Source organism: Myotis nattereri (assembly GCF_964212035.1).
Source record: "Myotis nattereri genome assembly, chromosome: 15".
Classification (NCBI taxonomy): domain Eukaryota; kingdom Metazoa; phylum Chordata; class Mammalia; order Chiroptera; family Vespertilionidae; genus Myotis; species Myotis nattereri.
Genome location: NC_138090.1, coordinates 16,858,955 through 16,886,895, shown reverse-complemented (window position 1 = coordinate 16,886,895; position 27,941 = coordinate 16,858,955). Strand labels below are relative to the sequence as shown.

The following is a 27,941-nucleotide window of genomic DNA, read 5'->3' as shown; positions in this document are numbered from 1 at the left end:
TAACCGGAGAGGTGGGTGGTGGGCGCCCCGGGAGGGGGAGGGCGAAGGGTCCAAACCGGCTCGGTTATTCCACTCGAAGAAAGAGCCGCCCTCAGCCCTGGCTGGTTTGGCTCAGCGGATAGAATGTTGCCCTGCGAACTGGGTGGTTCCAGGTTCGATTCCGGGCCAAGGGCACATGCCCGGGTGGTGGGCTCGATCCCCAGTGGGGGACTTGTCGGAGGCAGCCGATCCATGATTCTCTCTCATCATGGACGTTTAAAAAGAAAGAACCGCCCTCAGAGTGAGGGGAGTGGAGCGAGAGAAGGGAGTAAACATCAGGGAGTCACGTCGGTGGGTGAAAGGCGGGACTGAACCGGTTTTTCCAGGGAGCGGAACCATCCGGAACACGGTGCCGGCCGCGATTCCCGGGACCGGCTCTCCCGCGCACAGGGCAAGACAGGCGGCAACCCTCGGTTTGCCCCCGCAGATGACTCAGGTGCTCGCTCAGGGGGCGTGACGGGACGCATCACTCCGCAGCCTCCGCCGCGGGAAGTAGTCCCCGGCCGCGCTGGTTCCTAAGGGAGCCGGACGGGGAGTCCCGCTGTTCTCGGGCCGAGATCCCGGGAGTGCGGGCTCTCAGCCAATCGCTGGGAGGGAGAGCGCGTCAGCTCGGCCCGCGGATCCCTCCGCCGCGTTGGCTGTGCTGCGGCCGACGGAGCCGCCATTTTGGATGCTGGACCTGGGTTCCGGAGTCCGTCTCGGCTGCGTTCCCGCCTGGTTTCGGTCCGGTGAGTCTGGCATCCTCTCCGCCGAGGGTCTTTGTTTTCCTCCCGGCGCCGCGGCCGGGATTTAGAAGTCCCCAGTCCCGGGTTCTAAGGGCCTTGACGTGGCAGGTGAGGAGAAAGGGGAGGGTAGTGGATGTCGGGGTGAGGCCGGAGGTCAGGCCCGAGCAGCTGCGGCGCGGGGCCGGGGCCGGGCCGGGGTCGCGAGCTGCTTGGGGAATCTTTGGCCCGGGATACTTGAAGCCGCCAGACTTTCGTGTTGTCCCTTGGCGTCTCTTCCCTGGGGCGGGGACGCCGCGGCCTGGGCTCCGGTGCCCGTCGGTGAAAGGGCTCGGTCTGCACTTTCCGGCACCGGAAAGCGGCGTTCCTACCCCACGTCCTCTGGCTCGGGAAGACCTCGGAAGGTTGTGTCTCCGGCCTCCTGGACTGGCGGGGCGGGGGGCGGGGGGGAGGAGTGGGCGCCCCTTTGGCTGGAGGAAACGGCAGCCCCGGGCCCCTCCGCAGAGCCCTGCGCGGTGATGGGCGACCCTGTGAGGAGCCCGTGGCCCAGCCCCGGCCCTCTCCGGTGTGTGTGTTCGGCGCTCCCCTTCCGGGTGCTCGGGGCGAGGACTGGGAGCTCGAGCCGCAGAAACTTTCCAGGGAACGGGAGACGAGCCGCCTGTTTAATAATGAGGTAATAGGAGAGCCATTTCACTCTCGGTAGCAGTAACATCAACATTAAGAGCTGGTCTGCACTCTTATGGGGAATTGTAATTTCTCTGTTATGCTTACGTGTTTATTTTTAACTTTGCATTGCGAACATTTCAGACAGACAGGAGTCAGGAGTGTAATGAATTCCCTCCTCCAGCTTCAGCGACAGCCACAGTGATGGGCTGTTGGGGGAAAGCCCCCAACGTCCACATTCAGGATTGATTCCGAAGAACGGACCCGCAGGGGCTTATCAAGTTCGCAGGAGCTTTGACAGGAGGCGCCTACTGCTTGGGCAAAGCAGCCGTGTGTTCCCCGTGGGGGCCGCGGGGGCCGCAGCCACACCCTCCCGGGACAGGGTTTCTTTTGTATAGGTTTAATAGTAAAAGCGAGTGGTGGGTAAGTCACACGGGCCGCCGGGAAGAACTTGCGTTTCTAAGTTAACGGATTATGCCAGGCAGTTGCCCCCACTCTGTGCGCTCATCAGCCTCACTCCTGGGTGCTGACGTTCCGGCGGCCCTCTGGCTTCCTGGGGGGTCAGCCAAGCCCGAGGCTGCAGAGCGGTAATCACCGAAGGGTAACCGAGAGCCCGGCATCCCCCAGACGCTGGAGCGCTATTGCATTTCTGAGTTAGTTCCCCTACAAGGGCCGATCTTGTTTCATTTATAAATACTGTTAAGTATTTAATAATTGTTGATGTATGTACCTCCCCCCCACTTCCTCAGTAGAACCTTTTGATTTCTGTACTTACAAACCAAAAGCCCACAGGGATTTTATATATATATATATATATATATATATATAGAGAGAGAGAGAGAGAGAGAGAGAGAGAGAGAGACACCTCAGAACCGCATCTTCTGGGATAGGACTTGGTATATTTGTTTTTTAAAAAAATGTATTTTTATTGATTTCAGAGAGGAAGGGAGAGGGAGAGAGATAGAAACATCCATGATGAGAGAGAATCATTGATTGACTGCCTCCTGCACGTCCCCTACCCAGCACTGTGCCCTTGACCCAAATCGAACCCGGGACCCTTCAGTCCACAGGCTGACGCTCTATCCACTGAGCCAAATCGGTGAGGGCTTATTTTATTTTTTTAAAAAAATATATTTTATTGATTTTTTAAAGAGAGGAAAGGAGAGGGATAGAGAGCCAGAAACATCAATGAGAGAGAAACATTGATCAACTGCCTCCTGCACGCCCCCCACTGAGGATGTGCCTGCAACCAAGGTACATGCCCTTGACCGGAATCGAACCTGGGACCCTTGAGTCCACAGGCCGATGCTCTATCCACTGAGCCAAACCGGTTCTGGCAAGCCCTCTCTTTTTTAAAGTTGTGTGACTGATTTGTCCAAATTATTTGTTTTAATTCTTCCTGTCTTCCTGTGGCTCTGCCTTCTAAATGATCAGGAACTCCAGAAGCCCCTAGTGTACTTAATTTAAGCTCTCATTCTTGTAAAATCAGTCTCAATTACATGTAGCCTATTCTGATTTAAAAATGAAACTAGAAAACAGTATAGTCTAATAAAAATTTAAAATACAGGAAAAGTAATAAGCACATGAAAACTAACTTCAGCATTTTATTTATAACATGAAAAGGTTGAGGAATTAAAAATGATTACGCAGTGGAATATAGGCAGTCATTAATAGGTTTTAAAGACTGTAACAGATGTGATATTAAGTGGTAAAAGGATTCAGTGGTGCTTAGAGCCCATGATTACAACTTTGAAAAAATTAGATTATGTAAGTTAATTGATTTTTAAAAAGTTTGTTTAAATTAAACTTCCTACTAATTAACAATAAATGAGTGACAGCTTTGTGCTGAGTACTATGGTAGGCAGTGTGGGAATAACAGTGAAACCTATAGTGATTGTATACAGTTGAAGTACTCCAATGTGGTTGAAAAGGTTAATCAAAAAGTTAAAGTAGGGGAAGGATGCAAAGCATACCTAAAACATTTTATTTAGCCTAAAACACATAAAAGTGCATTTATCAGCTAATCTTTCGGTGATGAGCAAGAACTTTCCTTTGAGTATGGATGGGTCTGTTGACTAAATAGAAATGAAATAGTGCTTGTGTACATATAACACTTTCTATGTACCAGGCACTGTTGTAAATTCTTTACAGATTTTCTTTAAATTCTCATACCAGCTTTATGAGTTATGAAGGTTCATATAATATTGATGGTATTTAAAAAAATGTTTGACAGAATTTCCTTAAATGTTTAATAGAGAAGCTACTGGGGCCTGGGTTTTCTTGTGGAATTTTTCTTTATTTTAGGTTCAATTTTTGTAATGTATATGGGACAAATTATATTTTTTATTTCTTTGTGTGAATTTTGGTAAATTGAGTTTCTAAGGGGTATGTCATTTTTGTCTTTGTTGAATTATAGATATAAATTGGTAATAATGTCCCCTTTTAATGCCTGTAGGATCTGTAGTAATATCCCTTTTTTACTTTGGATACTGGTAATTTGTGGGTTTGTGAGAGTTTTTGTCAGATTTATCAAAAATTTTGATTTTTCAAACACAGCATTTGGTTTCATTGATTTTTCTCTATTTTTACTCTCTTCCATTTCATTAGTTTTTGCCTTGTTTGCTTGTTGTTGTTGTTGTTAATCCTCATCCAAGGATATTTTTCCATTTATTTTTTTCTGGAGGGATGAGTGGAGACAGAAAGAAACATGGATGTGAGAGAGACACAATTGGTTGCTTCCCACACATGCCCTGACCAGGGTCAGGGATCGAGCCTGCAACTGAGGTATAGGCCCTTGACTGGAATCAAACCTGGTACCCTTCAGTCAGCGGGCCAACACTATCCACTGAGCAAAATAGGCTGGGGTTTGCCTTGGTTTTATTTCTTTTGTTTGCATTAGGTTAATTTTGCTCTTTTTTATGGTTCCTTATGGTGGACCTTAGGTTACTAATTTGAGACCTTCTTTTCTAATACAAACATTTAGTCTTATAAATTTCTCCCCAAGCACTGCTTTAGCTAGATCTCACAAATTTTGATGTTTTATATATATAATTAAATATACTTTTTTATTGATTTCAGAGAGGAAGGGAGAGGGAGAGAGAGAGAAACCCAGGGGGATCAAGCCAGAAACCCAGGAATATGCTCTGAACCAGCAATTGAACTGATTCATAGGTTAATGCTCAACCAGTGAGCAATACAGGCCTGGCAAATTTTGATGCTATATTTTAACTAGAGACCTGGTGCGCGGGTGGGGTCCCTTGCACAGGTGCACAATCGGGGCCAGAGAGGGACTGTGGGAGGGCTCTAGGGCAGCGGTTCTCAACCTGTGGGTCGCGACCCCTTTGGCAGTAGAACGACCCTTTCACAGGGGTCGCCTAAGACCATCCTGCATATCAGATATTTACATTACGATTCATAACAGTAGCAACATTACAGTTATGAAGTAGCAACGAAAATGATTTTATGGTTGGGCCACAACATGAGGAACTGTATTTAAAGGGCCAGAAGGTTGAGAACCACTGCTCTAGGGCGTGTCCAACCCATCTCACCCAGTCCGGATCATCGGAACCCCAGCAGCAAGCTAACATATTGGTCAGAGCCTCTGCCCCCTGGTGGTCAGCATGCATCATAGCTACCGGTTGGACAGCCGAACAGTCGTTTAGGCTTTTATATATATAGATTTTTCTTTTTTTAAAATACATTTTTATTGATTTCAGAGAGGAAGGGAGCGAGAGATAGAAATAGAGTCATTGGTTGGCTGCCTCCTGCATGCCCCACACTGGGGATCAAGCCCTCAATTCTGGCACCGGGATTGAACCGTGACCGCCTGATTCATAAATTGACACTCAACCACTGAGTCATGCCAACTGGGCTTAATTTTTATTTTCTTGCCATTCAAACCTTTTTTTTTTTTTTAATATATTTTATTGATTTTTTACAGAGAGGAAGGAAGAGGGATAGAGAGTTAGAAACATCGATGAGAGAGAAACATTGATCAGCTGCCTCCTGCACACTCCCTACTAGTGATGTGCTGGCAACCAAGGTATATGCCCTTGACCGGAATCGAACCCGGGACCCTTGAGTCCACAGGCCGATGCTCTATCCACTGAGCCAAACCGGTTAGGGCTTGCAGTTCAAACCTTTAACACAATTTTTCTGCTTGCAAATTCCCCTTTGACCCATAGATTATTTGTGTTCTCTAATTTTCAGGTGTTTGGCAATTTTCTGTTATGTTTCTTGTTAGTGATTTCTAGTTTAATTGTATTATGGTTAAAAAACATACTGTGTTACTTTAGTTCTATTTAATTTAAGGTTTGTTTTACACGCAGGATATAGTCTGTATTTATGAATGCTCCGTGTACATTGCTGTGTTGGATGGAGTATTCTATAAATGTTAGATTCAGTCAGTTAGTGGTAGTGTTTGGTTCTTACTTAAGGTTTGTTTTATGACTCATGATATGGCCTATATTCATGACTGTTTCGTGTGCATTGATCTGTTGGGTAAAGTCTTCTATAAATTTCAGTTAGATATAATCAGTTGTTCGTAGTGTTCATTTCTACATCTTTGGTGATATTGGTGTTTGCTAGTTTGATCAATTATGAGGGAGGTACTTTGAAGTCTTCAACTATAATTATGGATTTCTTTATTTCTCTTTTTCTATCTCTCAATTCTTCATGTATTTTGAAGTTGTGTCATGTATAGTGAATGTTATATACATTTATTTACTATTAGAATTGGTACATTTCCTTAGTGAATTCACCCTTTTTTCATTATACAGGGTGTCCCAAAAAATGTGTACACATTTTGAATAAGTATTAATTCCAGTTGGTTAAATCTGAAAAGAAAGAAACATCAATTGAGCTATCAAAAAATGTGTGTGTATACATTTTTGGGGACAAAAAAAATACAATGTTTCTTTGTATTCCTGTTTTTTCCTGGCTCTGAAGTCTACTTTGTCTAACATTAATATAGCCCCTCCAATTTTATTGAGGTACGAGGGGCCCGGTGCACGAAGATTCGTGCACTGGGGGTGGGTCCCTCAGCCCGACCTGCACCGTCTCCAATCTGGGAGCCCTCAGGGCAGCCCTCTCCAATCCAGGAGTTTCTGTCTGTCTTTGCAATCCTATGAGCGAATATTCCGAGACCCCCAACACAGTTTGGTTTGTTGCTCACAGAATAATAGAGGCATTTCTTTTTTCTTTGCTTCATTGGTGGAGATTTCCTCGAAGTTTTAGGATATCTTCCCTTTAATTTTTCCTAGACACTCTGGTTTTACTTATGTCTCTCACCTTTGCCTTCCCTCCATCCCCCACTGCAACAGGAACTTGCTCCAGGCTCACTTTGCTCTAGTGCAGTGGTTCTCAACCTTCTGGCCCTTTAAATACAGTTCCTCATGTTGTGACCCAACCATAAAATCATTTTCGTTGCTACTTCATAACTGTAATGTTGCTACTGTTATGAATCGTAATGTAAATATCTGATATGCAGGATGGTCTTAGGCGACCCCTGTGAAAGGGTCGTTCTGCCAAAGGGGTCACGACCCTCAGGTTGAGAACCGCTGCTCTAATGTCTAGGAGATCCGTCTCCCACCAAAACTACGATTCCCAGCATTCCTGGTGCTCCCCGCACTCTGGGCTTCTGCTTCTGGTCCTGGGGTTGCCACCAGAACTACTATTCCCAGAATTCCTGGTGCTCCCTACACTCTTGGTTTTCCCTTTTTGCTCTGTCTCCGTCCCACAGCCTCCCACTCTGCCAAGTCCTCCAAGCCGCCAGCTCTCCCTTTCTGCTCTGCATTTGGCAGCTTGGGGAGCCAAGTTCCCCAAGCCACTCCACTCTCTGCCAGCTCTCCCTCTCTGCTCTTGCCCAGTGGCTTGGGGGAGCGACCGAGGGAGCCACGTCCCCCCAAGCCTCCGGCTCTCCTGCTCTGCTCTCTGCCTGGTGCTTGTGTATGCAAATTAACCCGCTATCTTTTTGGGTTAATTTGCATACTCCTGATTGGCTGGCGAGTGTAGTGGAGAGATGGTCAGTTTACATGCCTCTTTTATTATATAGGATAATCTATAATAATAAAAGTGTGATATGCTAATTAGACTGACATCCTTCCGGGTGAAGCCGGGGCTGCAAGGGAAGCCTGGATTCTGGGTGCCTGCCAGCGGCTGGAGGGAAGCCTGGGTCCCAGGTGCCAGAGGGAAGCTGGTGCTAGCAGCCGGGGGAAGGAAGACCTACTTTTGCACGAATTTCATGCAAGAAATTCCCTTTGGCCGCCCGCAGGCACCTGGGACCCAAGCTTCCCTCCACCCTGGCTTCATCCGGAAGGACCCTCTGGTCTAATTAGCATATTACGCTTTTATTATTATAGATTACTAGTGTACTTGAATGTAGGCCTATCATTTTATTGTCTTGTTTGTAACTTTTTCCTTTCTGTTTCTGCTTCCCTGCCATCTTTTTGGTTATTTGAACACTTTAGAGTTCGTTTAAAATAGGTTGCATTTTTTAGTATATGTTTTGTATAGTATGTTTTACTATAGGGGTTAAAATAGACATTCTTAACTTTTCACAGTGTACACTGGCAGGGCTGAGCTTATTCTTGTGTATCGTGTAAGTTGGTGGTCTAGTTACATTTTTTTTTGCCTGTATCTGTCCAATTTTCCCAACACTAATTTATTGAAGAGATTGTCTTGATTCCATTGTATGTTCTTGCCTCCTTTGTCAAATACTAACTGAGTGTAATGGCTTGGGTCAAATTCTGGGGTCTCTGTTCTGTTCCATTGATCTATTATTCCTGTTCTTCTGCTAGTACCTGGCTGTTTGGATTACAGTGGCTTCGTAGTATAACTTTATATCTGGTATTGTTATACCTCCAACTTTGTTCTTCTTTCTCAAGATTGCTGCAGATATTTTCTCAAGATTGCTGCAGATATTTGGGGTCTTTTTTGATTCCATATAAGTTTTTCGAGTATTTGTTTTAGATCCGTGAAATATGTTGTTGCCTTATTTTTAGCAGCTAGCCATTGTCTGACATACAGGTAATCAGTATACATTCTTGACTGGATTGTACATAGTTCAGTATCATGGTACCCACATACTCTGATACATAAATGCTATTATGTACTGGGACTTGGTTAATTATTATTATTACTAGAGGCCTGGTGCACGGGATTCGTGTACTGGTGGGGGGGCATGAGCAGCAGGGATCTGCTCATTGTGGGAGCGCCACTAGTCCCGGTCAGCCGAGCGGCTGTGAACCCGCTCCTGCTGCGGTAGCAGCTGCTCATCCTAGTCAATTAAGTGGCGCTCCCACCATGGGAGTGTACTGACCACCAGGGGGCGGCTCCTGGGGTGAGCGTCTGCTCCCTGATGTTCAGTGTGCGTCATATTGACTGGTTGACTGGTTGTTCTGGTCGTTCCGCCATTCAGTCGCTGGGCTTTTATTATACAGTGGGGCCTTGACTTACGAGTGTCCCAACTAATGAGTTTTTCGAGATATGAGCTGTCTCTCAGCCGATTTTTGCTTTGAGTTGCGAGCGAAAATTCGGGTTACGAGCCAGCTTCAAGATACCCCACCGCTAGTTGGCGCAGCGAACGTTACAGTGAGCGCCAAACGTCACAGTGAACGCCACAACATCAGCCCAGCATCACGTGTCTCACTCGTTCACTTCTTGACTTGACATATGAGTAATTTGAGTTATGAGCTCCGTCACGTAACGAATTAAACTCATTAAGTCAAGGCCCCACTGTATAGGATTTAAAAAATATTTTTGTTGATTTTAGAGTGGAAGAGAGAGAGATACATCAGTGATGAGAATCACTGATCGGTTACCTCCTCCACGCCCCACATTGGGGGTTGAGCTGGCAACCTGGGCATGTGCCCTGACCGAGAATTGAACCATGCCCTCCTGGTTCATAGTTCGATGCTCAACCATTGAGCCATGCTGGCTGAGCAGTTAACTATTAAATGTAGTACAAAAACTTTGAGAAGCAAAAAAAAAAAAAAAAAGCTTCTGGAGACAGTTTCACAAAAGAAAAATACATCTGATGTTTTCTATTAGTGGTATGCACAAGCAGACAATTATTGTCCTGGTGTTGTTTATATTGGGTTTGGTTTGTCTGCTGTTCACTTGCTTTAGTTTAGATGCTACATATTTTGAGATTCAAGTTCAGAATTAATTGAGAGAAATAAGAATTGTGCTATTTAGATGTAGAACGATGGTATATCCTAAAGTCTTGTGGGTGGGGAGGGGAGTGGTTTTGTTGATTGTAACTCTACTGTGAAGTTAAAGTCTTGGTAAATAGACTCCTGTGGTCAAGTTTTATAGAACAGCTTTTCCCCCTTGGACATTTTACCCTTTTGTGTATTTCTTTGCATGTGAGTAGATGTTAATGCTGTTTCTGTGATCTTAGACACTAGTTTTTTCCCAAAAGGCTGATAATTTGAATAATTAGAGGGATAGTATATTTTAAAATTTTAATTAAACTTATTGGGGTGACATGGGTTATTAGCATTATATAAGTTTCCAGTGTACAATTCTAAATTATATCATCTCTATATTGAATTGTGTGCTCACCATCCAAAATGTAGTCTCCTTCTGTCACTTTTACCCTCTTCAACTTCCCTGCACCCCCTTCTCTGGTAAACACTATACTGTTGTTGTCTATGAGTTTGTTTTGTATGTTTGTTTGTTGTTTTTTATCCCACATGAGTGAAATCATCCTATCTAAAAATAGACAAACATAGTAATTGACCATACCTTTGCTACGCCTCCCATTGGCTAATCAGCGAGATATGCAAATTAACCGCCAACAAAGATGGCGGTTAATTTGCATATGTAGGCACGAAGCAGCAGAGGGAAGGCTTGAAGGCGGCTCCAGCCGGAGCGAAGGCCTGGGTCCTGGGTGGAAACTGGCTGGAGGAAAACCGGTGCTGGCAGCCAGGGGAAGGGAAGGCCTATTGTATGAATCTTTTTGTGCAACAGGCCTCTAATATACAGTGGAACCTTGACTTACGAGTGTCCCGACTAATGAGTTTTTCGAGATACGAGCCATCTCTCGGCCAATTTTTTCCTTTGAGTTGCAAGCTAAAATTTGGGTTACGAGCCAGCTTCAGATACCCCACCGCTAGTTGGCGCAGCGAACATCACAGTGAATGCCACATCATCAGCCCAGCATCACGTGTCATTGTAATGGTGAAAATTGATTTGACATATGAGTAATTTGAGTTACGAGCTCCGTCATGGAACGAATTAAACTCGTAAGTCAAGGCCCCACTGTGTGTGTGTGTGTGTGTGTGTGTGTGCGCGTGTGTGTGTATTGTTCTTTTCCATCTGACTTATTGCACTGAGCATGATACTCTCAGGATCCATCCATGGCAGTATTTCATCGTTTGTATGGCTGAATTAGAGGCCCAGTGCATGAAATTCGTACACTTGGCGGGGGAGGGGTGTCCCTAAGTCCGGCCTGCGCCCTCTCGCAGTCCAGAATCCCTCAGAGGATGTCTGCCTGCCAGTGGGATCAGGCCTAAGCTGGCAGTCAGACATCCTTCTCGCAGTCTGGGACCCCTCATTCCTTACCTCCTGCCTGTAGCAGAGGCAGGAGAGGCTCCCGCCACCACCTCTATGCTGGCCAGCCATGACCCCAGCTTCTGGCTGAGCGATGCTCCCCCTGTGGGAGAGCACTAACCACCCTGGGGTCGGTGCGTATCATAGCGACTGGTTTTTCTGCCGTTCGGTCTATTTGCATATTAGGGTTTTATTACATAGGGTAGGATAATATTCCATATATGTACTACCACTTCTTCTTCATCCAGTTATCCATCAAAGGACACTTAGGTTGTTTCTATGTCTTGGCTACTGTGAATAATGCTGCAGTGAACATAGGATACATATATATATGAATAAATGTTTTTTTGTTTTTTTTTTTAGAATGGGCAGTTCTTTTTTTTTTTTTTATATTTTATTGATTTTTCACAGAGAGGAAGGGAGAGAGATAGAGAGAGTTAGATGAGAGAGAAACATCGATCAGCTGCCTCCTGCACATCCCCCACTGGGGATGTGCCCGCAACCCAGGTACATGCCCTTGACCGGAATCGAACCCGGGACCTCTCAGTCTGCAGGCTGACGCTCTATCCACTGAGCCAAACCGGTTTCGGCAATAAATGTTTTTTTAAAAAAATATGTTTTATAGATTTTTTACAGAGAGGAAGGGAGGGAGAGAGAGAGAGAGAGAGAGAGAGTTAGAAACATCAATGAGGGAGAAGCATTGATCAGCTGCCTCCTGCACACCTCCCACTGGGGATGTGCCCGCAACCAAGGTACATGCCCTTGACTGGAATCAAACCTGGGACCTTTCAGTTCGCAGGCCGATGCTCTATCCACTGAGCCAAATCAGTTAGGGCTGAATAAATATTTTCAATTATTTTTTTTTTCTTGGTAGATACACAGAAGAGGAATTACTGGGCCATATGGTAGCTTTATCTTTAAATTTTTGAGGAACCTTTATACCGTTTCCCATAGTAGCTGCACCAGTTGACATTCCCACCAGCAGTGTATGAGGATTCTTTTTATCCACATCATCTCCAACACTTGTTATCTCTTGTTTTACTGATTATAGCCGTCCTAACAGATGTGAGGTGGTGTCTCATTGTGGTTTTGATTTGCATTTCCCTTAGAGCTAGTGAAGTTGAACATCTTTTCATATGTCTGTTGACCATTGCTATGTCTTGGGAAAAGCATCTGATCAGATTCTCTGTCCATTTTTTAATAGGATTGTTTGTATAATTGCTGAGTTGTACGAGTTCTTTATACATTTTGTTTTATTTATTTATTTATTTATTTATTTATTTATTTATTTATTTATTTATTTATTTTTCACCTGAGGAGTGAGGATATTTTTCGCATTGACTTTTAGAGAGAGTGGAAGGGAGGGAGGGTGGAGGGAAGGGGAGAAGGAGAGAGAGAGAGAGTAGGAGTTCTTTATATATTTGGCTATTAGCCCCATTTCAGAGTTATTATTTACAGATACCTTCTGCCATTTGGTTGGTTGCCTTTTTGTTTTGTTCATGGTTTCTTTTGCTGTACAGAGCTTTTTTAGTTTGATGTAGTCCTATTCATTTATTTTTGCTTTTGCCTCGCTTGCCTTTGGGGTCAGGTTCACAAAAGCCTCTCTTATACCAACGTCTGTAGATTTAGTACCTATGTTTTCTTCTAGGGATTTTATTGTTTTAGGTCTTATATTTAACTCTTTAATCCCTTTTGAGTGTGGTGTCAAATAGCAGTCTACTTTCATTCTTTTGCATGTGGCTTTCCAGTTTTTCCAACACCATTTATTGCAGAGGCTTTTCTTTCTCCATTGCATGTTTTTGGCTCATTTGTTGAAAATTGATTGCCCTTACATATGTGGGCTAATTTCTAGGCTCCCAGTTATTTTCTATTGGTCTGTGTGTCTGTTTTGCTGCCAGTACCATACTGTTTTGATTATTGTACCTTTGTAGTATAATTTGAAGCCAGGAAGTGTGATAACTGGCGTTGTTCTTTTTTCCTCAGGATTGCTTTGGCTGTTTGGGCTCTTCTGTGGTTCCATACAAATTTGATGAATTTTTTTTCTATTTCTTTGAAAAATGCCTTTGGGATGGCATTAAATCTGTATAGAGCATTAGGTAACAATAGCCATTTTAACTATGTTGATTCTTCCAATCCATGAACAAGGAATGTCTTTCCATTTCTTTGTGTCTTCATCAATTTCTTTCAACAACATCTTGTATTTTTCATTGTATAGATCCTTCTCTTCCTGTGTTGTTTATTTCTTTTTAAAAAAATATATATTTTATTGATATTTTACAGAGAGGAAGGGAGAGGGATAGAGAGTTAGTAATATCGATGAGAGAGAAACATCGATCAGCTGCTTCCTGCACACCCCCCTACTGGGGATGTGCCCGCAACCAAGGTACATGCCCTTGACTGGAATCGAACCTGGGACTCTAAGTCTGCAGGCCAACGCTATATCCACTGAGCCAAACCCATCTGGGCTTGTGTTGTTTATTTCTAGTTATTTATCCTTTTGTTGCAATTGCAAATTGAATTGTTTTCTTCATTTCTTTTTCTGATATTTCACTGTTAACACATAGGAACACAAGGGATTTTTTGTACATTGATTTTTGTATCCTGCAATTTAGCTTTGTTTGTTTATTGTTTCTGGTAGTCTTGGTGTTTTATATATTGTATCATGTCATCTGCAAAAAGTGACAATTTCACTGCTTTATTCCAATTTGAATGCTTTTTATTTCTTCCTCTTGCCCGATTGCTCTGACAGGATTTCTGTACTGTGTGAACAACAGTGGTGAGAGTATCCTTTTTTTGTTCCTGATCTTAGAGGCAAAGCTTTCAGATTTAGGTGAGATTTTTGGGAGAATTAGGAGACCTTCCTGCTTGTCTTTTTATCACCCCTGTCCTACACCAATATACATAGGTACTCATTTCATCCATCAGCAAGTTCTTTCCGCTCTGCTTTCAAAATAGCCTTAAATCTGATCACTTCTTCCACCACCACTGCTAACTACTCCAGTCTAAGCTGTTTCCATCTGTTGTCTGGAATATAGTAATATCCTCTCCTTTGTTGTCTTGCTTCCATTAATACCCTCTCCCAATCAGTTCTCCATACAGTAGCCAAAAAGATCTTTAAAAAATGTGAATCAGATCATGTCTGTATTAGAAAACCACTCTAGTTTATAGTATCAAATAATCTATTCTCTAACTGGTGTTAGTTTCTGAACTAATTTTAACTTGAAGATAGTCATTGGGTTTCTTATCTTTTTCCAGGAGGAATAGCACAGTATGCTGGGCTCTGGATTTAAAGCTGAGCGTTTACGAGTCAATTTGAGATTAGTCATAAACCGTCTTAAACTACTGGAGAAAAAAAAAAGTGAGTAATGCATGATTTCCTTATATTTTTCTCTTCCAAAATACATCACTGGGTCCTAGTATCCCAATATTGGCTCTTTCAGGCTAAGTACTATGAACTTTTAGGGATGCTACGTCCTTTAAATTTTGGGTACATCTGGTTAGATTGAATCTCTTTGTTGCAGGGAAAGGGACATACTCTGTTGCTATGGAATAGGTAACATGACTCCTGAAATTTCTGGGTACACAAACTATATTCTCACCTAGACAAAGTAGCAAATTCTAGATTAGATTTGCTAAGGGAGTGAGCTAGGACATAGTAGAAACATCCACTTGTCTTTGTTGGGGTGGAGGTCGGCCTGCAGGCCAAAGCCCAGTGCACTACTGCTGTGTGACTAGAGCGGGATTTGTGCCTTAGCGGAACTGGCCCAGAAAGCAAGGAAAGAGATTGCTGACTATCTGGCTGCTGGGAAAGATGAACGAGCTCGAATCCGAGTGGAACACATTATACGGGAAGACTACCTCGTGGAAGCCATGGAGATCCTGGAGTTGTATTGTGACCTGCTGCTGGCCCGGTTTGGCCTCATTCAGTCTATGAAGTAAGCTTTTTTGGTCTTTCTTTATTTTTTCTTTTTCCTTTATTGATGTATAATTGATATAGAAAAACTGCACATAATTAATACACAGTTTGATTAATTCAGACACATGCATATATCTGTATACAGATGCCACAATCAAGGCAGTAAACATCACCTTTAGAAGTTTCCTTGTATCCCCGCACCCCTCTGTTTCTTTTTTTTTTTTTTTTGGTAAGAACACAACATGAGCTGTACCCTCTTAACAAAATTTTTAAGCACACAATACAGTATTGTTAATTATATATTGTTAACAGTTGTTGTTCAACAGATTTCTAGAACTTATCTTGTATAACCTTAATGAATAAGACATTCTGATCAAAGACCTAAATATAGTCACCTCTGGAATTTGAGAAAGAAGTAATATTGGTCTTCTTATGTAGGGGTGAGCACTAAGGGACTGTTTCACATACCCAAGGACCTTTTTCCTGTTATTCCCTTGAAGCCTGATCTCAGCATAGAGACAGCTGTTAAGATGGCAGAACCATTTCCTGACTTGGTGACCTTGGGCGCATCATTTAGTTTTGAGTTTTCCCAGAAGTAAAATAGGGTGATGAAAATGGCTAGAAGTTCAGAGTTACTGAAAAGTTAAAGAGATTTGTGAAATAGCTTTAGAGGCTATATCACTATATTCATACAAATGTTAGGGTGGTTGGTTGGTTTTAAAGAATGTTAAATTTTATTAATTTTTTTCTTAATTAGGGAGCTAGATTCTGGTCTGGCTGAATCTGTGTCTACACTTATCTGGGCTGCTCCTCGACTCCAGTCAGAAGTGGCTGAATTGAAAATAGTGAGTACAACCAGTTTCAGTGATATCTGTAGTTTTTCAGATTATTAGAAAAATTGGTTAACATAAGTAATTTCTGCTCATGTGACCAAGTATTTTGTACCCTTCTCATGCTGCCTTTGACAAGGTCTTTATAAATGTGTTTCTTCTTCCTTTTTAAGCCTTATATCATAGAAGAGTGTTTTGCAAACTTGAATAATTTTTTTTTAAGGAGCAAAGTTTTATGTACCCTCAGTTTTGTCTTAAATTATTTTTATTGTGATATGTTAACTTTAAAAAGGCCTTTCAAAGTGAGAGGCAATAAGCATTTATTTGAGATCAATAAGAATAGTTATTGGGGATTCACTCACTGATTCAGGCAGAAGTCCATATAGTGTTTCTATTAGGAGACAAAGGCAGTGGATTATATGAGAAGGAAGGGCAACACTAGAAGGAAGGCATTTCTATTGGTGCAGATAACAATGCTGTTAATTCTAAATGATGTTTTTAATTCTCATTTCAGTAGTCCATCAGTCCAGCAGTCATAATAACTGCTTTCTTGTTATCTTGGCAAACAGTTCTTTGGGACACATTGTTGCCCTAGGCCAGTGATGGCGAACCATTTGAGCTCAGCGTGTCAGCATTTTGAAAAACCCTAACTTGCCGAAACCGGTTTGGCTCAGTGGATAGAGCGTTGGCCTGCGGACTGAAGGGTCCCAGGTTCGATTCCGGTCAAGGGCATGTACCTGGGTTGCGGGCACATCCCCAGTGGGAGATGTGCAGGAGGCAGCTGATCGATGTTTCTCTCTCATCGATGTTTCTAACTCTCTCTCTCCCTTCCTCTCTGTAAAAAAATCAATAAAATATATTTAAAAAAAAAAGAAAGAAAGAAAAACCCTAACTTAACTCTGGTGCCGTGTCACATATAGAAATTTTTTGATCTTTGCAACCATAGTAAAACAAAGATTTATATTTTTGATATTTATTTTATATATTTAAATGCTATTTAACAAAGAAAAATCAACCAAAAAAATGAGTTCACGTGTCACCTCTGACACGCGTGTCATAGGTTCGCTATCACTGCCCTAGGCCCAGCCCAAAGGTTATTTTGCCCTGTTTTAACATTGCAAAGATTTGAGGCATAAACGTGCAAAGCAGTTTCCCTAGCATGGGAGCTCTGGTTCCATTTTAAAGTGGTGCCATTAATTTTTTATTTTTTGACAAATGTTATTTAAGTATATACAAATAGAAAAGTTCTTACGCAATTGTAAACCAGTAAAGTTAAAACAACATTAATTTTATTTCAGATGTTTTGCTTCATTCATTCATTTCACAAATATTTATTGAGCAGATATTATGTGCTAAGTGGACACTGAGGGTATAATGGTGTGCAAAATAGGATACCAGCCCTACACTTGTAGCTTTGAGTCTAGCAGACGAGACAGACATTAACTAAAAACCTGCCTGCCACAACATGAATATTGTACAGACTCAGTTGAAAACAGTTCAATTAAGTTATTTTTCTCCTTATTTTCTTTCTGCATCTTTGTGTACTTGTTTTAGTTTCTCTAAGATTGTCTCAGTCTTTTCTACCAACCCATCTTTTGAGATGTCCTTCTCTTATTTTATTTTTTAAGAGCTCTTTTTAATTCTCTGAATATTTTTTTATAGTCTGTTGTTTTTGTTTCATGGCTACAATGTCTTCTAACTAACTCTCTGAGAATATTATAGTTTATTTTTTTGTGAATCCTCACCTGAGGATATTTTTTTCATTGCTTTTTCAGAGAGAGTAGGAGGGAGGGAGGAGAGAGAGGAAACATCCATTGATGTGAGAGAGACACATTGATGGTTGCCTTCCCGCATGTGAACCTGCAGCCCAGATAGGTGCCCTTGACCAGGAATCGAACCTACAACCCTTCTGTGTGTAGGCTGACGCTCTAACTATTGAGAAGCACTGGCCAGGATTTATAGTTTCTTTTAATTTTTTGTTTCTGTAATGTTTGTTTTCTTTCTGTTTCTTAGATTTAGACCGTTTTATAGTAGAGGCTTTTCTTAGTTTTGAAAGCTCTTGGCTGTTGGTTTATATTTATGAGTAAGACAAATTTATTTATTATTTAAAATGTGTTTTATTGATTTCAGAGAGGAAGGGAGAGGGAGAGAGAGATAGAAACTTCAGTGATGAGAGAGAATCATTGATCAGCTGCCTCCTGCATGCCCCAAACTGGGAATTGAGCCCACAACCCGGGCATGTGCCCTGACTGGGAATCGAACCATGACCTCCTGGTTCATAGTTCGATGTTCAACCACTGAGCCATGCCAGCTGGGCAAGTTAAGACACTTTTAAAAAGCAAATTGGAACCTCTTGTATGCTTGGGTGGGGCTTACTGCCAGATGCCTTCATTGTTGAATGATCTGACTAAGCCCTTTCTTGAGGGAACTCCAGACTGTCAAGAACTAGTTTTCTTTCCTTGGGTTGGTCATTTTCCTTAGAGAGGAATCCTACACCTGGAAGGTATAAGCTGGCTGTTAGCATTTCTGAGAGCCCAGGAGAGAAAGAAGCCAAAGGTCTCATTCTTCTCTTATAGAAGACGTACACTTAATTCTTCTGTGGTCAGTAAGTATCTCTGCTCCCTGCTGTGCTTGGAGTCCAGAGTCCCTTTAGTTTAACCTCCCCAGAGAGTAAACCTGTATTCTAATACAGTAGGGAAAATATTTATACAGGTGTTTTTTTTAAATTTCACTTATTGGGTGATATTGGTTAATAAATTATATCAGTTTCAGATATACAATTGTATAATATACCATCTGATATCTTGTAATTGTGTGTTTATCACCCGAAGTCAAGTCATCTCCCATCACCATTTACCCCCCCTTTACCTTCCTCTACCTCCTCTCCTCTACCCCTCTGCCCCTTCCCTCTGGCAATCACCATCTGTTATCTGTGTCCATGAGTCTTTTTTTTTTTTTTTTTTTTACTGAAGCCCTTCCCCCTTCTCACCCAACCTCCAGCCCCTTCCCCTATGACAGCTGTCAGTGACAACTGCTTCTTACAGTTTTAACCTCATTTTTAGTCTCTCCTATACTTCTCCTTTATATTAAGACTAGAGGCCTGGTGCACGAATTCATGTACCAGTGGGGTCCCTCTGCCTGGCCTGCAGGATCAGGCCAAAACCGACTCTTCAACATTCTCTGAAGGGTCTTGGATTGCGAGAGCCTGCAGGCCAGGCCGAGGGACCCCCACCATTGCACGATTGGGGCTGGGGAGGGATGTGGGAGGTTGGCCAGCCGGGAAGGGACTGCAGGAAGCCTCTGGGACATGTCAGTCCCAATCGACCAGACCCCAGCAGCAAGCTCACCTACCGGTCGGAGTGTCTGGCCCCTGGTGGTCAGTGCACATCATAGTGACTGTTTGTCTGCCCCATGGTGGTCAGTACACATCATAGCGAGCGGTTGAGAGGCCTTAGCATATCATTAGCATATTACACTTTGATTGGTTGGACGGGTGACCAGATGACTGGACACTTAGCATATTAGACTTTTATTATATAGGACTAGGGGCCCAATGCACGAAATTTGTGCAAGAGTAGGCTGTCTTTCCCCCAGCTGCTGGCACTGGCTTCCCTCAGGCCCTGGCTTCATCCGGAATGATGTCCAGTCTAATTAGCATATTACCCTTTTATTATTATAGATTCATTCCAAATGAAACCAAGATTTACATTTCTTTAAAAGAATGAAACCATACAAACTTGAAGAAAACTAGGTAGATTAAGAAAATGTCATAACTTAATATGCCACAAAACCCAAAAGCCATAAATGAAGAATGATAAATTAAGCAAATATTTTAAAATTCTACATTAATAAAAAGCAAAACAAAAATCATCAAAAGACAAATGACAAACTGATAAGTACCAGGTACCCGTGAGAGTCTACATATTGGACAGTGAGTGCTCCCTCAGTGAGCTCGCAGGTGTTGGGACCACTCTGGTCCAATGACACTGTCATCTCCTCCTCGAACTATGTAGTAACTTCTTGAATGTTCTTCCTGTATCTGCTTTGGTTTTCTTTACTCTGTTCCCTATTACATCAGGACAACTGAGGGTTCTTTTCAAAACACTGATCTGATCCTGTCATTACACCTTATTTTAAAGCCCTTTGGTATCTTTCTGTTGTGCTTGTGATAGAAACAAAACTTTTTGTATGGCCTACATGGCCCTGCATTGTCTGGCCCCCACTTGCTTTTCTCGGTTCCTACCACATTCCTCCCTCAGGCTCTGCACTAGACTTATTCTGGCTTGAGGATTGATTGGCCCTGTTTTTCCACCAGAGGCCTTTACACATGATTTCTTTTTTTGTAATACCCTTCCCTCCCTCATTTAGTTAAATGTCTTCTGGAAGTTTTACCTAATTTTTCTTTTATTAAAATTAAATTTATTAAAGTGACATTGATTAGTAACATTATGAGTTTCAGATGTACAATTCTATAATTCATCATCTGTATATTGTATTGTGTGCCCACTACCCAGTTACCTTTTTTTTAAAATATATATATATGTATATCAGATCTTATTCTATTCTCATAGTGTGGTATACTTTCCCTTGGTAGCACTTTTCACAGCTGCATTTGTACCTTTATCTGTGTGATTGAGTAATGACTGTTTTCCCTGAGAACTAGTATAAGATTCTCTAAGAGTAGGAACAGTGTCTGGTGGTGTTCATTATTTATAGTGTTTATCGTAATGCTTATTCTAGAGTTCTGCATATAGTTGCAGCTCATTGGATGGATACATAAACAATAACCAAGTTAATTAGTATGTATGTACCCCTTAAGGTTTTATAGACCCCAGTTTTTTGAATATCCTGTAATAGAAGCCTGTTTACTGTTGATAGAAGAAAGCTTGAAGCAGTCTATAGGAATGGTTTCCACTTTTATTTACTGTTCTTTTTTCTCGGTAGGTTGCTGATCAGTTGTGTGCCAAGTATAGCAAGGAATATGGCAAGTTATGTAGGACCAACCAGATTGGAACTGTGAATGACAGGGTAAGGAACAGACTTGTTAAACATGAAGCAATGGGCAAGGTGGGGGCAGGTTAATTTATTGCCTGCAGTGATCTGGTGGTTACCACTATATGGTAGAGTTCATCTAGGGTTCCACATTTCATAGTGAGAGTGGGAGGAGGGCTTTCTGGTTGGCAGTGCAGTCCACTCCTTACCTTGGCCCTACACCTCTGACTTGTGAGGCTGTTGTTCTGTGTCATATTTTTTTAAAAAAAATACATTTTATTCATTTTTTACAGAGAGGAAGGGAGAGGGATAGAGAGTTAGAAACATCGATGAGAGAGAAACATCGACCAGCTGCCTCCTGCACACCCCCCACTGGGGATGTGCCCGCAACCAAGGTATATGCCCTTGACCGGAATCGAACCTGGGACCCCTGAGTCCGCAGGCCGATGCTCTATCCACTGAGCCAAACTGGTCAGGGCCTGTGTCATATCTTATTTGCCCCCTGTTCTTTGTGCCCTTTATAATTTGCGGAGGTAGAAATGAGGTTGGGAGAAGGGTGGAAGAATTCAAATGTGTAAGGCAGCAGTATCAGTCTTTTACCAATCATTAAAAGACAAATGACAAACTGATAAGTACCAGGTACCTGTGAAAGTCTACATATTGGACAGTGAGTGCTCCCTCAGTTACATAACCAGAGAATGTGAGAGAGACTTGGGTCTTATATTTTGTGACTGGGAAAAATCATTTAACTGTCTGAACCCTTTTTTGTTTTGTTTTGTTTTTGCCTCAGTTTACTAAAATGAGAGGAACAAAATGTAAAAGTGAGACAGGTTAGACTTGGGCTGGTTGGTGTAGATGCATCTTAACCCTGGGTCTTTTAATTACAGCTAATGCACAAACTGAGTGTGGAAGCTCCGCCCAAAATCCTGGTGGAGAGATACCTGATTGAAATTGCCAAGAACTACAATGTGCCCTATGAGCCTGATTCTGTGGTCATGGTGAGTTTAGTCTTTCAGAGTACTCAGAAAAGTGAGTCTCTAGATACCACTTTCTTTCTTCTTTTTTTTTTTTTAAATATATTTTACTGATTTTTAACAGAGAGGAAGGGAGAGAGATAGTTAGAAACATCGATGAGAGAGAAACATCGATCAGCCGCCTCCCGCACATCTCCCACTGGGGATGTGCCCGCAACCCAGGTACATGCCCTTGACCGGAATCGAACCTGGGACCTTTCAGTCCGCAGGCCAACGCTCTATCCAGAGCCAAACCGGTTTCGGCAGATACCACTTTCTTTAACCCTATTCCTTGCACTGCAGTTTGTGTGTGAAGGTTTAAACCTTTGCCCAGTTAGTGCCTTTTGGGTAAAAATTGTGCCTACATATCTCATATGGATCAGATGAAAAGAATACCTGAAAGCACTTTGAAAAGGTACAAACCTTGATGCTTATTAGATACCTGTGATGTGCCAGACAATGCACAGAAAGCTGTTAATTCAGAGATATATAAAAACAAGGTCTCTGTCCTGAAGAGACTGGCGGTGTAAGGAGGGTAACCAATAATTATCATCCAGCGGTTAAGGTCAGTGGCATTTAGCAGATGCTTTGGTATGCTGCTGAGACAACCACCACCCCACATTTTCAGAACAGAAGATGTAATCCCCCAGCTCTTGAGAGTATTGGTCACTGGTGTCTCACACAAAGCTGAGTACCCTCCAGCAGTGGCCCCTTACCCAGTCTTTCCTGGGGGCAGTATTCAGTAACTGGTCAGTGCAGGGATTTAAAGACACTTCCCTTTGCCCTGGCTGGCCTGGCTCAGTGGGTAGAGCATCAGCTTGGTTCCGAGTTTGATTCTGGTCAGGGGCACGTATCTCAGTTGCAGGCTCGATTCCTGGCCCCAGTCGGGACGCATGCGGGAGACAACTAATCGATGTCTCTCAAACCGATGTTTCTGTCTCTCCCCCTTCTTACTCCCTTTAAAAATCAATGGAAAAATGCCTTCAGATGAAGATTAACAAAACAAAACAAAAAAAAGACACTTCCTCTTTGACACAGATGGGGGCATCTGCTATAGGGTCACCCCACCTAGCTCCAGAGATCCCTGGCTAATTGGCTGAAGCCTTTGGTTGCATAATAGCCCGACTTCTTACTTGACCCATCCCTGTTTCCTTCACTTTCCCACAGGTCATTAGATCGCCCTAGTAAACTTCCTTCATGCCAGTCTCCATCTCAGAGTCTGCTTCCTGGGACCTCGCCTGCAATGTGGGGTGATGATAAGAATTTCTCTCTTTTTCTCAGGCAGAAGCTCCCCCTGGAGTAGAGACAGATCTTATTGATGTTGGATTCACAGATGATGTGAAGAAAGGGGGCCCTGGAAGAGGAGGAGGTGGGGGCGGGTTCACAGCACCCGTTGGTGGACCTGATGGAACGGTGTCAATGCCCATGCCCATGCCCATGCCATCTCCAAGTACTCCTTTCTCATACCCACTTCCGAAGGGACCAGTAAGTATACATATAAATAAATAAATGTTATGTAAGCTCTAGAAAATGACAGGTTGGCTCTGTGAATATACTCAGGAGTTGTAGATTGTCAAGACGATTAAGCAGTAAGAACAAATACTAACTTAATGATCACATTGTGTGAAAAATATTGGGATTTAGAGAAAGCCTTTTGGTTCAGCTAGAAGTAATGCAGTGGAAAAATCTGGAGAGATGGTGCTAGAAAAACTCATCTTCATGTAGTTTATTTTTTAATTAAACATTCGGGACCTGTTGCTGGCAGATTAGTAGTTTTTTGTTGTTGATTTCAGAGAGGAAGGAAGAGGGAGAGAGAGACAGGAACATCAGTTATGAGAGGGAATCATTGATTGGCTGCCTCCTGCATGAGCCCACAACCGTGGCATGTGTCCCTGACCAGAATTGAACCTGGGACCCTTCAGTCCGCAGGCCCACGCTCTATCCACTGAGTCAAAACTGGCCAGGGCCAGATTAGTAGCTTTAAAAATAAAACTGAATACATTTATTGCCAAGTAAAAAAAACCTCTTGTAGACAAGAAGATGAAGGTCATTGTTGTAAAGTCTAATAATTTTCCGTAAGCAATGGATTTAGTAATTTGCATAACAGCTTTTGGCTACAGATCTTTAAAAATCTGCAATTCTTCTGATGACATGTGGTATTTTGTTTTTCTTCTTTTGGGGTTCTTGTGTTTAATAAGTCCTATTTAATGTCATTGATAGTTCTGTGACTTTAAGTGAAATGATGTATTATGAAACCCAATTTTACCCTAGGCTAATTGATAGAAACAAGAGTTACTATCCTACGGCATTCAACATTATAATGAAATGACATTATTTGAGGACCTTCTCTCTGTGTGTGTATATATATATATACTGGAGAAAATCGCTAGTTGGGGGCAGTGTCTCTGATGTTGCCTTTCTCCTCTTGCAGTCGGATTTCAATGGATTGCCAATGGGGCCTTATCAGGCCTTTCCCAATGTTCACCCACCTCAGATACCAGTTCCCCCATCGTATGAATCTGTAAGTGCCTGAGCCTCTTTTGTAAGCAGCAGGAGAGTGAATCCCATGAAGAGAGAGCAAAATAATGGCCAAAGGGAAGGCAAAGTTTTGATCAACTCTAGTACCAGCTTTGTTCTTGCTTTGGATTGTGTTGCTTTTACATTATCCTGGAAATGGAGTGTGGTGGTGGCAGCAGCATCATTGGTGACAATGCTTTGTCTGCAATTCAGCCAGGATCAGGAGGGAGCTGCAGATCTTAGAAAGTTTTAGTAGGGCACTTAACCATCTTTTTTTTTGACTATGTAGAGACTTCCTGGAACTGGTAGTCTTAGTGCTAGAATCTCATAATTAAACTACCAGCTTTATAAATTCTTAATACTGTGTAAAGCAGATTTTAAAGTAGTGACCAGATTTTTGTCTGACACACAAGTGTCCTGTAGCAGTAGTTTTACATTTTATATTGTGGTTAAAACTTGCTCTAATTGGCTGTTTGATGCTTTGAACTCTGTAGGTGGTTGTAGCAGCTTTGGTTTAGAATTAGATGACTTGTTTTCTGCCATCCTTGTTTGTTCAGCCAGTATGTGCCTTTTTTTTAGAGTAGAAGGGAGGAGGGAGAGAGAGACACACACACACATTTTCGACTGGTTGCCTCCCGCACATGCCCCAACTGAGGTCAGGGATCGAACCTGCAACTGAGGTATGTGACCTTCACTGGTAATCGAACCCACGACCCAGTGTTCTATAACTACGGAGATAAACTGACCAGGGCTGGTGTATGCCTTTTGAGAGCTGTTTCCATCTGATGCATAACTGAGAAAACAAATTGGTGTGGCGTTTGCTGTGGAAATGACTCATCTAGGGAGATTCTCCTGTTCCTGAGCTTGTTCTTCCCTTTGGTGCTATTACCTTGGGCCTGAGTTTTTCTTATGTTTCGGTCTTGCATGCATTGAAGCATTGCCCACCACTGTTTGAAGACTTGGTTCTTGGAGATGAAGTCAGTGGTTTAGTGCTTTCTCTGCCTGGAAGGTGAAGGTATCAGGTTACATTGTGGTTAGATTTTCCTTTTTCTCTGCTTGGTGTTCAGCATGGTATCTATATCTGGTATCTGTCTGGAAGATCAGGAAGGAGTGGAGGGGCAGGTTCTGATGCTTTCGCTGAGCAGCTTCGCTTTTGGACAGCACAGGGGCTTGTATAAGTATCCGTGCTTTCTCCAGTGATGCCACTGCTTTCTTTGGTAACAATGTTTGTGTTCCAGGTGGATGACAGTAATGCTGATAAGAATGTCTCTTCTGCACAGATTGTTGGTAAGTGTGAGCTAGAAACCCTCAAGGCTCAATGCTGAGCCCTTTGCTGTTTTCTCATACATGGAATTCAACCCACATGCCCTGTCCACCCTCCAAATGCAGTATGGCAAAAACAGAACTCAGGATTTCCCTCTGCCAAAAGGAAAATAATCTTCTCTGGCCCCAAAGAATCTCACAAGTTCCCTGTTTCTTTTTCACACATTTTTATTTTTTCAACTTCTTTATGTTCCTGCTGATTCAGCTTCCATTGTGCCTGGAAATTAAAAGGAGGAGGGGTGAATAGGCACAAATTATAAGTATGTAGCCATCTATTCAAAACCACTACCAGCACCCTAGAAGGCCACAGGGAGTATATATTTTTTTTTTAGAGAGTTGTATTTTACATAATTTCTATACACAAAATTATTGTTGATGAGTTTTGATATTACATGTGTGTCTGCACCCACATATAATATGTAACCACCACCTCAGCAAAGTTATAAAACATTTCTATCACCCTAGGATAGTTCCCTTTTGTTCCTTTCAGTCAACTCCACCCCAGAGGGAAGAACGGTTCTTATTTTCTAGAACTGTAGTTTAGGTTTACCTGTTCTAGAACTTATATATAAATAGAAATAAATATGCAGTAAATAGAGAAGGGGGTGATTTTTAACTTATAAAATGGAAGACTAGAAATACAGATCAGATCCCAGTCCATCAAATAGGATTGACATTAACATTTCTTATTTTCCCGATAAGCCTTAAAGAGTAACTTCATCCAACAGAATTCTGGTACCACTCCAGACTTTGGACTTTGTTGCTATGGGAGCAGGGCTTTGTGAAAGGGGACAATGTGTTTAAGTGAATGCTCTGCGTACTTACCTTTAGAATTAATCCTTTAGAAAGAAAACTTTTCTACTGTACTTGATGGTTTTGTTGTTTCTGCCAAAGGGGACTGTGGCTCTGAGCCACCTCTCTGGCATTTGTAACACTGTGCTCCTTCCCTAATTTAATTAGGTCCTAGACCCAAGCCAGAAGCCTCTGCCAAGCCCCCTGCGAGACCCGTGGATACCTATGACAACTTCGTACTTCCAGAGTTGCCGTCCGTGCCAGATACACTACCAACTGCATCTGCTGGTGCCAACACCTCAGCATCTGAGGACATTGACTTTGATGATCTTTCCCGGAGATTTGAAGAGTTGAAAAAGAAAACATAGGCCTCCTAATCCAGGCACCATCCAAGTCCTGGGAGTTGAGACAGAGAAGTTTCTCCTTGTAACTAAGAATCTCCATGAAATTCTGTTTCATCTCTTAACCATCACCGAGCACACTCTTCCTATGGGCTCTCTTCCTGCTCTACCAAATTGTGGTGCTTTCCAGTTCTTTATTGCTCCTAAGAGATGAATGACTGGAGACACTGTGAGCTCGGAGCAGCTGACTCCTGTAAGCCGTGCTTGTCTGTTTCCTGTCAGTGTTAGCCCAGGCTCTCTCCTCGCCTGTCCCACCATCCCTCTACAGGGGAGAGAAGGTAAAGGTGGCTGGGCTGTGGAAGAGAGTACTTAGGAAGTGTCTCAGCCCTGTCCTGAGGTTCTAGACTTAGTACAGGTGGATTTGTGGTGAGAGAGAATCAAGGCTAAGATGTCTATTTTCTCATTCTGATATGAATGACTCAGGAAGCCACTGTAACAGTTCTTGGAAGCTGGGTCCTCTCATTGGCATTTACACTACTCCTTGCTGCAGGGCAATGTTCCACCTGGATCCAGCTGCAAAGTTTATTTGGAAAGTTGAAGGTCTCTCAGTTCTACTGGATTCCCAGGGAGCCCTCTGTGGCCTTTTGGCTTTGAGTGCTGTTTCCCTTTTATCAGAGGGCAGCACTGTATAAATTCCTGTTTTTCCCCTAGCATGTTCTGCTGGATTGTATTACTGACAAAGGAAGAACAGGCCACATGTTGGGCAGAAGTCACTATTCAAGGCTAAGGTGGGCTTCCAGTTGCCTTAATAGAAGTATTCAAGTCTCTTGAATAGCGAGCTGGAAAGCCTACAGGAGAAGAGGGGTTCCTGTTTTCATTTGAAAACTTCATGATGAAGAGAACCTTTAAAAACTAATCTCATACATTTTGGTGCCCATGTGGCTGTAGTTCGCTGCTTTCCTTGATGGACAATACTCTCACTATTGTAACTAACATGCTCCTTTGCCCCCTAGCTAAGGCCATCCTTTCCCACAGGGATGGCTTTGGGATCGGATGATAAGATTTTGGCTTCTGTGTAGTATATCTGTATATACCTGTCTCAAGCAACCTTTCTTTAATGTTTTTGGTTGGTTTGTATCCAATACCTTGGTAGCTGATAATAAAGTTAAAAATTCTATGACCTGCTTTCTCCACTGGTTGGGTTGAATAGGGAGCTGCAAAGTTGGATTTCAGTGGAG

General features: G+C 42.7%; 2 protein-coding genes across 3 annotated transcripts in view; one reads left to right on the top strand and one right to left on the bottom strand.

Annotated features, from left to right (window-relative positions):
• The first annotated feature begins 1 nt into the window (after nucleotide 1).
• Nucleotides 2-27,880, top strand: IST1 (IST1 factor associated with ESCRT-III). 2 transcript variants are annotated; one of them, XM_081108065.1, is made up of 10 exons: nucleotides 2-767; nucleotides 14,235-14,337; nucleotides 14,734-14,914; nucleotides 15,653-15,740; nucleotides 20,670-20,753; nucleotides 21,605-21,715; nucleotides 23,012-23,215; nucleotides 24,162-24,251; nucleotides 25,486-25,534; nucleotides 26,531-27,880. In XM_081108065.1, the coding sequence occupies exons 2-10, from the start codon at nucleotides 14,250-14,252 to the stop codon at nucleotides 26,728-26,730; spliced, it is 1,095 nt and encodes a 364-aa protein (XP_080964191.1). In that variant the 5' UTR covers nucleotides 2-767; nucleotides 14,235-14,249; the 3' UTR covers nucleotides 26,731-27,880. The 2 variants fall into 2 exon arrangements, with proteins under 2 accessions (XP_080964191.1, XP_080964192.1); XM_081108066.1 differs by lacking the exon at nucleotides 24,162-24,251.
• PKD1L3 (polycystin 1 like 3, transient receptor potential channel interacting) overlaps nucleotides 25,730-27,941 on the bottom strand; it is a gene marked incomplete at its 5' end in the record, with an annotated part of 68,039 nt that continues 65,827 nt past the window's right edge. Inside the window, one exon of the mRNA XM_081108059.1 lies at nucleotides 25,730-25,787. The remainder of the gene's footprint in view (nucleotides 25,788-27,941) is intronic.

Coding starts and splice junctions, on each gene's coding strand:
- IST1 (XM_081108065.1), top strand. CDS start 14,250: ATGCTGGGCTCTGGATTTAAAGCTGAGCGTTTACGAGTCAATTTGAGA. Junction 14,338..14,733: donor ACTACTGGAGAAAAAAAAAA/GTGAGTAATGCA, acceptor TTTGTGCCTTAG/CGGAACTGGCCCAGAAAGCA. Junction 25,535..26,530: donor CTCTTCTGCACAGATTGTTG/GTAAGTGTGAGC, acceptor TAATTTAATTAG/GTCCTAGACCCAAGCCAGAA.